This window comes from Lytechinus pictus, chromosome 3 (genome assembly GCF_037042905.1).
Source record: "Lytechinus pictus isolate F3 Inbred chromosome 3, Lp3.0, whole genome shotgun sequence".
Lineage (NCBI taxonomy): Eukaryota > Metazoa > Echinodermata > Echinoidea > Temnopleuroida > Toxopneustidae > Lytechinus > Lytechinus pictus.
The window spans coordinates 32,577,872-32,593,157 of NC_087247.1; the positions used below are offsets into that span (position 1 = coordinate 32,577,872).

A 15,286-nucleotide genomic window follows, 5' to 3' on the forward strand; every position below is an offset into this window, starting at 1 on the left:
ATGGAACCAAGCAAATTTCTCTATCAGCAAAAGTGATTTGTAATATCACTGGTTCCTTTCCATTCATTCAAAGTATTCATTAAGGAATAGCAAAAAGAACAATTTAATCCAAAGGCATTACCCTACAAAAACACAGATTGTCACTTAGCTTAATGAGTTGTTTTAATAACAATCGACACCCAATTCGCCCATCCAGTCTTTATTTTCCTAAAGAGTGCATGAACAAGCCTTAGTTTTATTGAACATTTGATATCCTACAGCATTTCTTTACCCTAGGTATTTCACATGTACACATTAGGCAGTGAGAGACACATGGAGAACAGGAGAGTTTCACAAAGATTTCAGTAAATTCCATTTATGCACAGTATATAATGCATCGCCGCACTGTGAGGAAGCTCTACCGTGCATTAATCAATAAGATTGCGCGCTACATATCACTTGCATGTCGACAAATTTAAGCATGAATCTAAGCTACACTTAAATCTTTGTGAAACACCCCCCTCCCAGATTAATACAATATGCATATGAATGAATATGAAAAAGTAGAATGAACAGAAATCAGGGATTAGAGGCACAGATGTTTATTAAGGGAATAAGGGGAAGGGATGTTTTCTATTTTCCATCCTAAATTTGCTCGAATCGATGAACAGCTGGAACGAACACGCACTCGACAAATCTTTAAACAATCAAAATTTGAATTCCAGCTTCAAATCTTATTATCAAATATTCAAAGTTCTGTGATCAAGCAGGCAAACTGTGATATTGCTTTTGTTTTATAGAATGAGGGCAAGGAGAAATATAAACGAAGGATATCATGTAGACTATTTCAAACTGGGCATTGGAGACAGGCAATTATAGATACAAAATATTTTACATTCCTTGTATTAAAGTTCATCAGTCTAGTAAAAATGCTATAAATACCTTACAAACCTTACAAAAAATTCTGAAATTTCACCAATCACGGAGTTCTCAATTAATCATAGAAATATTTTTATAAAGAATGCTAAAAAATATTCTTCAATGAATATTGATATACAAATTTATTCATACTGAACATAAATTCAGTGATAATTTTTTTTTGCAGGTACAGAAAGAATAAGATAACTTCCATCAGATATTTTCATGTTAAAAAAATTAATTGGTCAGTTATATTTACCATGTTCGGATTGAAGGGCAAAGTCGATTTGATTGTTTGTGAAAGTTCACCTTTAATATTAAACAAGCACATGACTTATACTGGAAGTCTACACAAGGGCTGCACAATATGACAATATCAAAATACTTGATTTTGAATAAATGATATTGGGTCCACTGTACATTAGTCTGCAGCCACAGACCCTGATTAAAACTTTGATCGACATGTGGGTCTTGAGAAAAAAATTAACAGAAATACAACTTGCGTTTTCAAGAGCGTTCCGAGTGATGTCATCCTGCATGTGGAGGGCTCAACGATAGGTAACTGTTCATCAAACGGTAATAAATCAAATCATAACTCCGAGGGAAATGGCCATGAACATGTTGATCTTCAACAATATCTTCTCCTAATCTACACACCTGTTGTGTTGAAGAAAAAGTGGCATGTGAACATTGTTTGAGGATGTCTGACAATTATTCAAGGGGGCCTTTCAAGGGTGTAGGCTGGTTTGAGCATAGGGAGGTGCACATCCTGGGGAAACTAAAGTGGTATGGGGGTGCACTGGAAAATCAGCAGTTGAAAGCAGAAGAAAGGGTACAAATTTCATTTTGCTTGTCATTGTTGTAACTCCTCTGCCTCAGCGGGAGGATGCACATGCACACAGTGCACCCCCCACCTACGCCCTTGCCTTTCAATCACTATATCAACATATTACAGATGTCAGGTATTCAGGTACTGATATATGCAATAATGTGCAGCCCTACTCTAGACAAGGTTATCCTTGCACGCTTTCATCAAAGGAGTCTGTATCCATCTAGCATTCGCTCTGATCCTACATACATTATCCAACAGAAGTGAAACCACCACCTATAAAAACGCGAGACTAAATAGTGTAGCTCTCCACCAAAATACTTTCTTTAACTCAAGTAACAATTCTACTTTGTAAGCCTAATTGTTTGGAATCATGTATGGGTCGCACACCTGCTACCGATCAAAATGCCACAAATTCAAAGCAACAAAAGCTTGCCATTCAAATGCAAATGAGCACCACTGTGTACATAAGCACAACAAGCATGCTCATTCATCAGTTTTCCAAGTGACAAAAAGGCTCGTCCTAATCGCTTACGAGGGGAAAAATACCTTCTACATACGGAAAGGAAAAGGTGGGCGCAACAAGATTCCTCAGATTAGGCTATACTTCGTAGAATCATAATGAAACTTTAAGTATTGAATTATATTTAAATCTCTCATTTGATTTACGGTTTCATGAATTGAGACAACATGACATGATACCTCATTTATCACGACCATGAAGCATTTGTTCCGAATCAGGCTGCATACAAAGCTATGCATATAGCAGCAATAATGATATACAGTTTTTGTATAGTGCATAATGATACAACATCTCAATACGCTTCCAAATGACTTGGATACTAGTCAACCTATCCATGAGGGGTACATGTACTCGCTTCTGTTGGATACTGTACGACCAATATGACTGGTAAGACATACCAGCAATAGATTTACTTCTCTCACACACATTCCGGGAATTTTTCTTGTGTCTTTTTGTTTGTCTTAGTCCACATGGGTGTTTCATAAAGCTGTTTGTAAGTTACAAGCAAATTAACAAACAACTGTTGATCCTTTCTTGTGATGAATGATACACACCAAACTTCCATTGGTGTTATTCAGTTCTGAAGAAAAGATCACCAGTCATTCTTACAGTCACTCATAATTTATGAAGAGCTTTAGAAAAACCCACCTGATCTTACTAAGATGGACTAAATCGAAAGGAAGAGTGGAGGAAATAGATCACATTTCAAACCATGAATAGGAACCCAAATCATTTCCAGATCCCAAAGAAGAAAGCTTTCGATTCTTCTGTAAACTAATTCATCACTCGAGATTACATTTTTCTAAGGGAATTCTAGTATTCAGTACCCATTTTACATTACATGTAGGACCTTAGTGTAGGAGGTGTCATGGTACACCATGTATCTTTCTTGGGCAAGTGTTGGTCCTGACACCCAATTTCGACAAGTGTCTTCTTGTTGTCTTCAAGACCTTATAAAATTCATTATCCCTAAATTGAGTAAAGACTTATTTAGAGCAATAATATTGGCCTAAAGTACTCCTAACTCTTTCTCTTAACTACAATTGCATTGCATATCATCCCTTTTCTTCTCCAATTCACACAAATTATTGGATAACACGGTAAATGCAAGATGCAAATTAATCTTTTCCCTTTGCATACAAAAGTATAAAATAAACGTCAGCCAAAATTGCCTCTTTCAATACCACCAAGCCAAACTTCTGTATAGCTGGCCGATATTTATCATGTGTAAGTTAGATTTGATGCATAAATTATTACAAAGAGGTAGGCTAAAATCACACATCGCAACTGGATATACAAAAGATATAAACATGAGAGGACCTACATTGGTTAATGGTATTACAGGGTGATTATTCAATCGTTTCATTATTTTATCAGCGAGTATTCATTACACTTGATTATCAAAAACATGTAGCACTGTTCAAATTCTATGATTAATTTTTGGAGTAAAAGCATAGATATATTTGTGCTATATAGATCCCCGACAGAAAGTACCCTTACACTGGGTTTTACACCTATTTGTCTTTGGTTCTCCATAATATACTTTGGTAAAGGGCTTGGATTAAATGATCAGAACAGATACATATCATTTCAGTATGAACTTACAATACTGCTAAGACCATCAGTAAAAATGACACCCCTTTAATATAATGAATAAAAAATAAAAAAAAATGAAAAGAATTAAACAAATGAAAAAAAATACCTAAACAAACATTTATTAATCTAATTTAATAGATGAAAATATTTTTTTTTAAATGTAAAAATACATAAATCCTGAAGATAAATAATCTGAATATAATAATCTCTGGATTTAGCTAACTAGGACTGATGGAGAACAGCATATTAATTCATATTTCAAGGGACATTTTTATGCAGAACAGCCTATAACTATTTGTTGTATCAATAAGTTTAGAATCAACTTTGTATGGTTAGTTACTTCAATTGAAATAATGATTTGTTTGAATGCAATTTATTTGCAGCAAAGAAATTTATTAAAGAAAATCAATCAAGTTTTGCCATCGTAAGGAAGCTATGTTGCTCATACAACTTGCACAATGAGTGATTACACATGAAAAAGGGACATAACGAACAATGAAAACAGATGATTTAAGACAAGAAATTCACTGACAAAGACTTCTAAGTGTGTATACAAATGTCCTAGGCATGCAGGGTACAGTGAGGTTATGATATAGGTGGCAGCGATGACGACGACGATGACGGTGAAGAGGCAAGCGATAACCGCATCGAGTGGTCTCGTTCAGGCGGCCGAAGAACGTAAATGGGGTGGAGAGGTCGACTGAGGGCGCTCTGCGCGGCTTCGGGGACTGGGAATATAGCTAGTACCACGTAGTTTGAGCATCTGTCGGCAGAGTCTACTTGGTGAGACTGCAGAGCCTGGGAGGCTGGAGTATTGTTGGGCAGCCAGCGGAGGTCTGCTCCTACTCGTAAAAGGTCATCTAGGCTGGCCAATAGGGCTCCGCATGTGGTATCACCTGACAATGTACATACTTCTAATATCTCAGATGGACCTAGGTTTCAAAAGAGAAAAATAAGACTGTGATATCAAACTGGACTGAATAATGTATTGCTCTTCTTATCACTGATTTATCTTTAAATTGTCTAAATTTAAATTTCCATACATGTAGAATCAGCACCTTGAGACATCATAAAATCACTTACTATATTTGTTATTACTGTTAAAGTATGGACATACAGTCCTTTTTTAAATTTTGCAAACGTATCTGCTGAAAGCTATAAATAGTAAGGATATTAAAGGCCTGACTAAAGTTTGTAATTTGAACCCAAGAATGATAATCTAGGAGTGCCTCACCATGTGATTCTAGACTCTCTGAGACCATTAAACTATCTCCTTGTTGCACTTTACGTTGTCTCCTGGGAGCTTTGGATTGCTTGGATGATTTTGAAGGCCTGATACCTGCACGATGATCATAAAATAAACAAAAAATAAATTCACGAGTAAGAAGAAAGGCATTATTCAGCATTATCAGGGTTCTTGTTCACACAATGTAAGCATTTTGATAAGAGATAGGTTTATATAGCTAAGTCTTAGGTCTGGATTGATGAGCAGATTGTCAGTTGGAAGAAATGTCAGGGGGGTAAATAGGGATTCGAATTTGAAATGCAAAGAAGAAATAAATACTTGATGAGAAAATCTAAATACTTTGAGAAATGGAAGAAAGTACCTTTGTCTTGAATGCCAGGTCTTGGTAGAGGAGGTCCAGGACTCTGTGACGGTGATGTTCCAGGGCTATGTATTCCTTGAGGTAGCATACCAACACCAATACCTGGTGCATATAAATCCCTTGACCTGACACCGTGCTGTTCTAGACTAAGTCCTCTCCTCTGCTGTAATGGGTTGTATCCCATCTGCGATAGAAGGCCTGGACCACCAGCACCTGTGTTTCCTGGACCAGTAGAAGGCACAGACTGGGGATATGACACACCAGGGCCAATGATCTGTGGGGATTGGGGACGTTGGTTACCTAGCATACCAGGCCCTTGACCCAACATTTGTTGCTGTTGTTGTTGCTGCTGCTGCTGGCCAACAACAACCGTCATGGGCAAGCCATGATGGATTTGCTGGGAGCTCGGTGAGGTAGACCTTGGCACATCCCCTGGGCTAGGCAGGGTGGGGCCATAATGAGGAGGGGCACCCCCACCCTGGTGCATCTGAGACTGATAGAGTACTGGTACACCCTGGTGGGAAGAGCTAGAGGGCTGGTCCATAGGTGACTGGTAAACGATTTGGGGCTGTCCTGGCTGCTGGCCGGGCGGTTGTTGAGGGGACATCATCCCCATGCCAGGGTAGCCTTGCGCTGTGTAGAACCCCTGGGGTGTAGTAGCACCGCCTTGCTGGTTGGAGGGGTACATGATACCCCCCGTGGGCTGGACAAGCTGGGGTGGTTGGCTGCTAGAAACTGGATGCTGACCATGGGCTTGGGACGGGGGCATACCTTGGACGGCTTGGGGGTTGTAAAGCTGGGAAGCTGAGGAGGCTCTGTATGCTGCAGCTTGTTGGGGCTGACCACTATATAAAACCTACAAGTAAAAGAACAAGTACAGAAAATAAAACTACAAAATATACACAGTAAGTACAAATATAAGTTGATGGGTTTGTATTGAAAATCAATGCACAAGAAAGGACATAGAGATCTGACAAATAACTGTATAACTACACAGATTACAAATGAAGTCTATGGTCGAATCTAAATTGCATGTATATCTCAGTGCTTATATATCCATCTTCATCAAATGATTATTATAATATTTCAGTGTCTATATATATTCAATACTTAACTATTAATCAATAAAAAAACAAGATCAAGGACACATCTCAAAATCAGGGCTCGCAAAAACATTCTTACAGGGCACTGAGCTGAGAAGGAAAAGCAAACAGAAAAAGTGATAGAAAGACCATATCCGGGAGTGGACAGGCTTTAGGCTAAGTTACATTGTGAGGGAGACTGAAGAATGAACATGATGGCAAAAATTGGTTGCCAGGTCATGCAATGCCCCTACAGTCTATCAGATAATAGGACAGAAAGACAGACAGACATACAGACAGACTTGAGGACAAGTTGGACGCACCTGTTGGTGTGATTGCGGAATGCCTTGTTGTTGTCCGATGCCTTGAGGCTGCGGCCCTTGGTGGTGCGAAGGGGGTTGTTGAGATGATGAAGAATGTGGATGAATGCCTTGTGGTGATGTAGGAATACCCCCTGCTCCTCCTCCCCCTGCCCCTCCACCACCAACACCACCACCTCCTCCTCCCCCTCCTGGTCCTCCAACCTGCCTGATCATAAACGGTTGGTTCAAACCTTGTTGGGGCTGTATCTGGAGGATGGGCGGTTGGGGTTGCTGCTGTTGTTGCTGCTGATGTTGTGGGTGTGGTCCAGGATGTTGCTGAGAGGACTGTGGTATTGCACCCGGCTGTTGCTGTTGGATTGCTAGAGGTACATGCTGGCTTCCACTTGGTACCGGTTCTGAATCGCCTCCCGATATCTGCCTTGATAGGGTAAGACCCTGCATCTGACTGCTCATGTCAGCAAACTCCTGTCATGGAAAATATGGCACAGGACCCAATTATACATGTATTATGCCGAAACATTGGAAACAATTGAAATCAAATGTACTGAATAGTTCCATAGCAATAATTGCTTTTAGCCATTTTGTTTCAGTACCTCATACAGAACAAACAATGCAGGTTGCTATTCTCACTTTTAAATATGTGTTAATCATTTTCCATTCACTTCACATTCATTAAATTCTTGTTAATAAAAAGCAATTGAATGATAATGACATGGTTCAAATTCTTCATAAAACTTATGATGACTGTAAATAAAAGTGATTATAACTTATAACAATTGAATAATAAGTACTTAAAAATATTCAATCATTTCTTTTTAATAATAAATCCATGATCTTTACAAATGAAAGCTTTCACATCTTTAGCTTTAATTCTAACAAAGCTGCTACAAGCTCATCTGTAATGAAAAAAGCATGCAGGAAAACAAATTGAATAATAACCAATTGGGTTTTCAGTTGGGGCCCATGCATCACAGTTTAACATCTAATGTACACTAGAAATGTATGACATTCATACAGGGATAAATTCTGTTGACACTCATGAAAAAAACATAAAGAATACATGTAATACCCCCAAGTTGATACTGTTAACTCGAATGGTATTTGTAAATGGACCATACAGTTCCAGTGTGCAACAAGTCATTCCAGGACTAGAAAACTCAATTTTGATAAGAGAATTCAATGAATTTTATTTTATGTAGGAATAAAACATGTGATGATCAGATATTGGACAGTGTCCAGAGAAGTCAATATCAATTACAAAGAATTTTTTTTTTACATCTTGGAAAGACTTGCGAAAAAAACTAATAGCATGATGTTGACGACGATGCCGTCAATGCAGTTGGAAAAGCAGTGTCTATATGTATGTATTGCTTCTGCAATCCAGGTGAGACAAAGAGGTAATTTACGGAATTTATATTATATCAAATATGACTTTAAAAATATTAAATATTTATAAATTCATAAATCTTTAATATCTTTGATGCATTTTCATAAAATCTGCTGCAAATTGTTTTCATATTACTTCTGCTGATATCATGAATAAACTCTGTCACAATGAACTTTGACTCTACAGGCATTCTTTCCTTTCTAAGATGGATGTGAAGTTTTATAATCATTAAAATTCAAAGCTCTTAAAAAACAAAATGATATGTATGACCTGGCTTTAATAACTCTGTTTCTTTGCCTTCTGTCAAGTTTTCAAAACTTCCCTCATGTCTCCTTTAAAACTCTGAAAATGGTCATTGCAAAACATATCACACTGTACATCACACACATTCTATGTAATTTCTGCATGCAAATTACTACTGCTACTACTACTATGACAACGTTGGCGGCAGCTGCTTCTGCTGCTCTCGCTACTACATCTACTACTTCTACTACTACGACTACTACTACTACCGTACTACTACTACTACTAAAGTACTACTACTACTACTACTACTACTACTACTGCTGCTTCTTCTGCTGCTGCTGCTGCTACTACTACTACTACTACTAATCATACTGCCATATTAATTATTCATACACGTTTCTATTTTTTAAGACTAAAATATTCAAAGGCCCGAGTCAAAATGGTAGTACCATTGATGCCTAACTGATGCTGCTGGAATTTGTTTTGCCCGTATGGATTTTGGTTGCAGTCTGTTGCGAATGTTTGAAAAATTCAAAGTACCAAGCTAGAACACAAGGCAACTGCGTAAGTCTGCATATTGACCTCGTATATTTATTGTGCTGCATGTTGTGTTTAACCGTGTTTGTCTGCGTTAGGGTAATCAACAGCTGAACGCAAGCTCACGACAAAAAGGAGAGATTCAGGCTTACAATGAGCAAAATTACGATTCAGGCTTAATTCAGATATTAGAAAACTACAGGAATCAAACAATGTAGACAAAACAGTGCTACCATGTAGGAATTGATTCTACAATACAAGATACAAACAAACCTACTGCCATGCAACATTTATAATGAGCAGTGCATAAATTCCTTCTGATAATCATGCAAATACACTGTGTACAAATAATCTCCACATTGTACACAATATACTCTTTTGCTTTGATCTTTATATTTGCCAATTTTTACAATCAATACACAAAATGGAGTTTTACATGAGGACTTACTGATTCCAAAATGCTAAATGTAATTTGTGGGCCTCTGCATATATTGCAGGGATATATCACTGGCTTTCAATAGTAAGATGCATTTCGATTTCATATTAAAAAAACAAAATCTCTTTAAAGTTAATATCGGAAGGGACTAGCACCGCCCACTTAAAGGGGAAATTCATTCTGATATCAAGCTGATTTCAGTAAAATCAAAGACAGAATAAAGTAGTATGTCAAAAAAGACTTGACGAAAAACGCTCAAGAGAATAAGCCAATTATGGATTTTTTTATTTTTGTGACATCACATGTGAGTAGATCATTTTCTCAAAAAATTCAATCTGATTAAGCCTTAAATCTGATTTTATTTGGTCATTCAATAATTAAGAGCAATTTATAGGATTCATATTCAAAGAAATATGGGGGATGAAAGGGGGGGGGCACTTGCATGTGACACTGAATTTGAAAATTTGTTTAATTCTTGATGGATTATCATCAAACCTTCATTAATAGCTTTCTCTTATTTGATTTCTCTGATTTTCATTAAAACCAACTTGATGGGAACTTTCCCTTTAACAGCTGCACTAAACAAACACAACACGAAAAGCCGACCATGACGTTGGTAGCAAGTATAACTATACACATGACCATCCAAAGCAACATGCCCCTACCCCAGAGTGCTGGTGTGGGACCATTGCTGCGGTCTGCTGCTGGGTATGGTGCTGATGTGCCTGGTAGGAGGATGGGTGAATACCCCCCTGGCTGGGGGTGTGTCCGAAACCCCCCACCCCGCCGGCTCCGACTACAGAGTGGCCATAGCCCAGTAGGGCGGGATGGGTGGAGGAGGAAACCTGGTATAATAGGTGAAGGAGTTACGACCTGTTATCAACGAGCCCATCGAGTGCAATTCATGGTGTGGTTATTAAGTAATGACTGAGTGTGAATCCCCTGGCACATGACTTTATGCATGCCATTAATTAAGTGAAAGATAAGTAGTATATAAGTTGATCTAATATTGCTATATCCAACAATTATATGAAACCAGTTGATAAATATGCTCACACAACAAGATCACTTTACAGCTAACAAATTTGCAAATGCTCTTGATTTAATTATAAAGATGTGGCTTCAAAAATAGAATGACAAATTAAAAATCATAAATATTACAAATGAAACTTCCATCATTTTAAATAACATCACACAATTTGAAAAGTAAATATTTCATCTATCTTTATCATGGCTGTGACACTATTAATGAAAAAAAAAAATAGTGATGTGTTATGAAAGCATATGATTGAATAACAAAAAGGAGCATGTATAAAAATACTCTTCTAGGGATCCCATTCAGACACGGTGTAACAAAAAGCTCAGCAACATTTCATGTACACAATCAATGAAATATCAAATAAAAAAGACAAGAATAGTGATTTCCTTTACTTATATCAGGGACTACCATACACTAGAATTCTGTTAGACATTTTACCATCAACTGAAATCATAAAAATTCCAGTTCTCTGGATTTCCTATAAAATACTTTTGTTTATTAAAAGGTCATTGTCAGAATGATGTGTGGGCTTCAGTTTAAGACTCATGAAAACCATGAAGTTATGTTATAATTGTTTCTGCAATAAGGTTATGCAATATTTTCTGAAATGGTTATAAGAGCTTACAAGCCTCTGTGAGAGAAAGAAAAATTTCGCTATAGCAGGCAGGTTCAGGGGGATCATTTTTTTTAAATTCATTCTCTCTTATCCCTTTTTTAAAAATTTTATTTTTAAACTGATCTGTTATGGTTATCTTTTCATTTTAAAAATCAGTCGCAAGACATTTGCTTTTTGTCTATTTTATACTACCTAAGATCAAGGTTATATTTGCATATTTCTTGCCTGTTAACCAACATATTTTGTTTCTATTGTACAGGGCCCTCAGTGATAGATTTTTTTTTTACCAAAGAGGCAAGCTAACCTGTTTCAATAAAACTAGGAAAAAATACATATTTAATATTCATAACAGTCAATTTTTTGTCTTTTCAGTGGCTGAATGAATAACAATCATCAATGGTTTAATAATAGAACTTACCATAGGCTGGCTATGTTGAACTAAGCTTCCCTGGCTGGCTGCTAGCTGCGGGCCAGTCTGGGTAGGAAGGGAGTGGCCTGATGCATTAGCCTGCAGCTGATTAGACGATGGGGGTTGAGCGTGAGCGTGGGCGGGGGCTTGGACTACCATGGGCGTGCCATCTTGATTCAGGAATGGAGAACCTGTGTCATCAAGGAAAAAAGTTAAAAAGTTAAACCCAAGTGGATCACTGATCGAAAAAAAAGAAATAACAGAATCAGATAAATGAAAGTTTAAAAGTGAATATGAACAAGTAGCCTTGTTTAACATCACCTCAAGTGCTCAACTTCTCAAATGTGACCATGCTTATAACCTATAATGCAATATTCTGAGCAATGTGGTCTTGTTATACAGGCCCACAACAGGATCACACACCAATTCACTACTTAATACATTCATACTGCAATACTTATGTTACCAAGTAGCAAGGTAAATACTTTTCCTCTCAAAGCATCTTGGTTTCTTTATACAAACAAGTGGAGCACCTCTGGCAGTCTCACCTGCATCAAGCGATTCAATATAGCAGCAGTGCTGACTTTGAAAACTACTATAAAATAATTTTTCACAAAAAACACCATTTATATAATGATACAATACTACGTTCATTGACAATAAATGACATTTGACATTGATCATGCGACCTAAGACTTGTTAGTGATATTTGATTACCCCTATATCCACATTTTATAAACTGTATCTATAATCTTTAAAAGTTATGACAGCAATCTAATAATTACCTCCAAAATGGCCAAAGTTCATTGACCTTAATTGACCTTTGACTTTGGTCATGTGACCTGAAACTCGCCTGAGATGTTCAGTGATACTTGATTACTCTTATGTCCAAGTTTCATGAATCAAATCCATAAACTTTCAAAGTTATGATGGTTATTCAACAAATACCCCAAACATGGCCAAAGTCCATTGACCTTTGACCTTGGTCATGTGACCTGAAACTCGCACAGGATGTTCAGTGATACTTGATTACTCTTATGTCCAAGTTTCATGAATCAAATCCATAAACTTTCAAAGTTATGATGGTAATTCAACAGATACCCCAACTTGGCCAAAGTTCATTGACCCTAAATGACCTTTGACCTTGGTCATGTGACTTGAAACTCCGGCAGGATGTTCAGTGATACTTCATTACTCTTATGTCCAAGTTTTATAAACTCGATCCATACATTTTCAGAGTTATGATGGTTATTCAACATATACCCCCAACATGGCCAGTCCATTGACCTTTGACCTTGGTCATGTGACCTGATATTCGCACAGGATGTTCAGTTATACTTGATTACTCTTATGTCCAAGTTTCATGAACTAGACCAATAAACTTTCAAAGTTATGATGGTAATTCAACAGATGCCCCAACTTGGCCAAAGTTCATTGACCCTAAATGACCTTTGACCTTGGTCATGTGACTTGAAACTCCGGCAGGATGTTCAGTAATACTTGATTAATCTTATGTCTAAGTTTCATGAACTAGGTCTATATACAATCTAAGTTATGTCATTTCAAAAACTTAACCTTCGGTTAAGATTTGGTGTTGACGCCGCCGCCGCCATCGGGAAAGCGGTGCCTACATGTACAGTCTCACTCTGCTATGCAGGTGAGACAATAAAATTGTAGGCTAATTTATTTTCTATTCCATTATTAACTATATCGTAAGGTACATTTTAAGATTAGCTAGTTAAAACACTCGGTCAATGAGATCTCACGTACAATGATGGTCAGTTAGCTCACTTTTAAAACAGAATCAAGCATCAAACATCACCTACCAGTTTGTGGATTGATGATGAAGCTCCCAGGGGGTACATTTTCAATATTGGAAGTTGCAAAGAGCACCGGCTGTCCGATCCCTGGCCCGGCATGCTGCGGTATGGCTCCTTGCTGTACAATGAGCGGCACTCCGGTATGGGTGTGGGGTTGACCGGCCTGCCCTTGATGTTGCTGCTGCTGTTGCTGTTGCTGCTGCTGCTGTTGAGCTGCCAGAGGGTGTAGCTGAGGCTGTGACTGTAAGGCATGACCCCCGGCAGACATGGGGAATGAACTTGTCCAGGTGACCTGAGGGCCTTGCTGGAGGGAGGGTTGGGAGGAGTAAGGTGATGTAGGCTGCTGGGGTAGCTGAGAGGGGACTGGTGGTGCCTGGCTGATGGGACCGAGGGTGGGCTGGTAAGGGAAGCCCGTAGGGAACCCACGGACCTGACCATGTGGGCTACTTGCTCCACGATCAACAGAATCTGGTAAAATAAATACAAGACGGTAACAACTACAGTCTCAACTCGTTACATTTTCTCAAATCAAAGCATATATAAATGGATGATTTTCTAGTTGATGAGAGGATAGAAAAAAAAACACTTGCCTCATTAAAAATGAAATTATTGATACAAAATAACATACATCTTACAAAATATTAGTAGGCATAGTTACTTTATCCAAAGCAATATTCAAGGACCCCACTAGAAATAAGCTTTCAAGCTTTCATAGGTTACCTGTTTAAGCCTACTGATTCTGATGCTATAGAAAATATTCTGGTGACTCGGCACATGAAATCTATCAAACAACATGACATGACAAAATGGGACTTTGGTCTTCTGGTTGCTTGCTTACAATCATTCATGCTTTCTTAGCAATCAGGTAAAAAAAATCCTTACTACCATTTCTACCCAGTCTAGACCTACCCATTGGATGGAGCTTCCCAAGACTGCCTCTGCTGCCCAAACTGCTGCTGGATCGACTACTGGCGCTGCTGTCCGTCCTCAGGAGAACCTTCTGGGAGAGACTTCCAGCGAAGCTGCTTGCCTTGGTGACGGCAGGGATGGAAGGCCGTTCCGAGCCGCTGGAGTCCACGCTACTCCAAGGACGATCCTTCTGCCAATGGGACGATGAGGAATCATCAGAAGTGCCACTGTTCTGCCTGCTGGTGGCCTGCAGGATGCTCTTTGGTCGATTGATGGGTGGCTCTACTGTTAAACCTTCCGGCTACGGTCAAAGAAAAACACAATGTGAAATTCACTTGCAGTCTATCGTTTATAATGAGAAAGGGATTCTGTGTTTCCTAACATTGCTCCCACAGTCCAATGCTTCTGGCACTGTTGAAAGCCACAGACAATTTTGAATCAATAGAAAAAAGAAAACCTTATCATTTGTCAAAGAACCATGGCAACCATGGCTGTTTTGTTGAATGATAGGGGTTGATACTCTTGTGTCTATTGAACTGTAAGCTTGGATACGTTGTTTGTTTAACGAGGAGGTGATAAGTAACAGCTATCTAACATACCTAGTATCAACTGCTCGTGCCCACTGTTGAGAACATGATCAGATAACAAAAATACTGGATGTGATTTTTCATGAATCAATGATTGACTATTTCAGAGTGCATGCAGAAATTAGCTTGTCTGAGGAGATGTCAAAGCATGCAATAGCAACAATAACAACTGCAGAAATAAAAGATGCAAATAACATGTAAATGCACACAAATTTAGAATCAGTGAATCTTGATACCAACATGCAACTCTCGACACAAAGCAATGCAAATAAATAATGTTATAATCTTATGTTAACTAGAGTTTCTAATTCAACAAATTTTTACACCCAAAAATATGTGCTGCCTACACTATATATACCATATTAATTACGCAAATGGCAGAACATTAATTAATGTTTTGCTTTATCCAGAAACCACAGGTATAGACTGGAATAATGTTATCA

General features: G+C 38.2%; 1 protein-coding gene across 2 annotated transcripts in view; it reads right to left on the reverse strand.

Moving 5' to 3' along the window:
• Positions 1-337: 337 nt before the first annotated feature.
• LOC129257426 (R3H domain-containing protein 2-like) overlaps positions 338-15,286 on the reverse strand; it is a 31,194-nt gene continuing 16,245 nt past the window's right edge. The window contains exons 8-15 of one of the 2 annotated variants that reach the window (XM_054895744.2): positions 14,257-14,557; positions 13,354-13,815; positions 11,537-11,718; positions 10,129-10,308; positions 6,858-7,322; positions 5,453-6,308; positions 5,080-5,184; positions 338-4,777 (exon numbers count right to left, since the gene is read on the reverse strand). In XM_054895744.2, coding sequence (XP_054751719.2) covers positions 4,431-4,777; positions 5,080-5,184; positions 5,453-6,308; positions 6,858-7,322; positions 10,129-10,308; positions 11,537-11,718; positions 13,354-13,815; positions 14,257-14,557 — 2,898 coding nt within the window. In that variant the 3' untranslated portion in view covers positions 338-4,430. The remainder of the gene's footprint in view (positions 4,778-5,079; positions 5,185-5,452; positions 6,309-6,857; positions 7,323-10,128; positions 10,309-11,536; positions 11,719-13,353; positions 13,816-14,256; positions 14,558-15,286) is intronic. The other variant, XM_064096843.1, reaches the window with a different exon arrangement.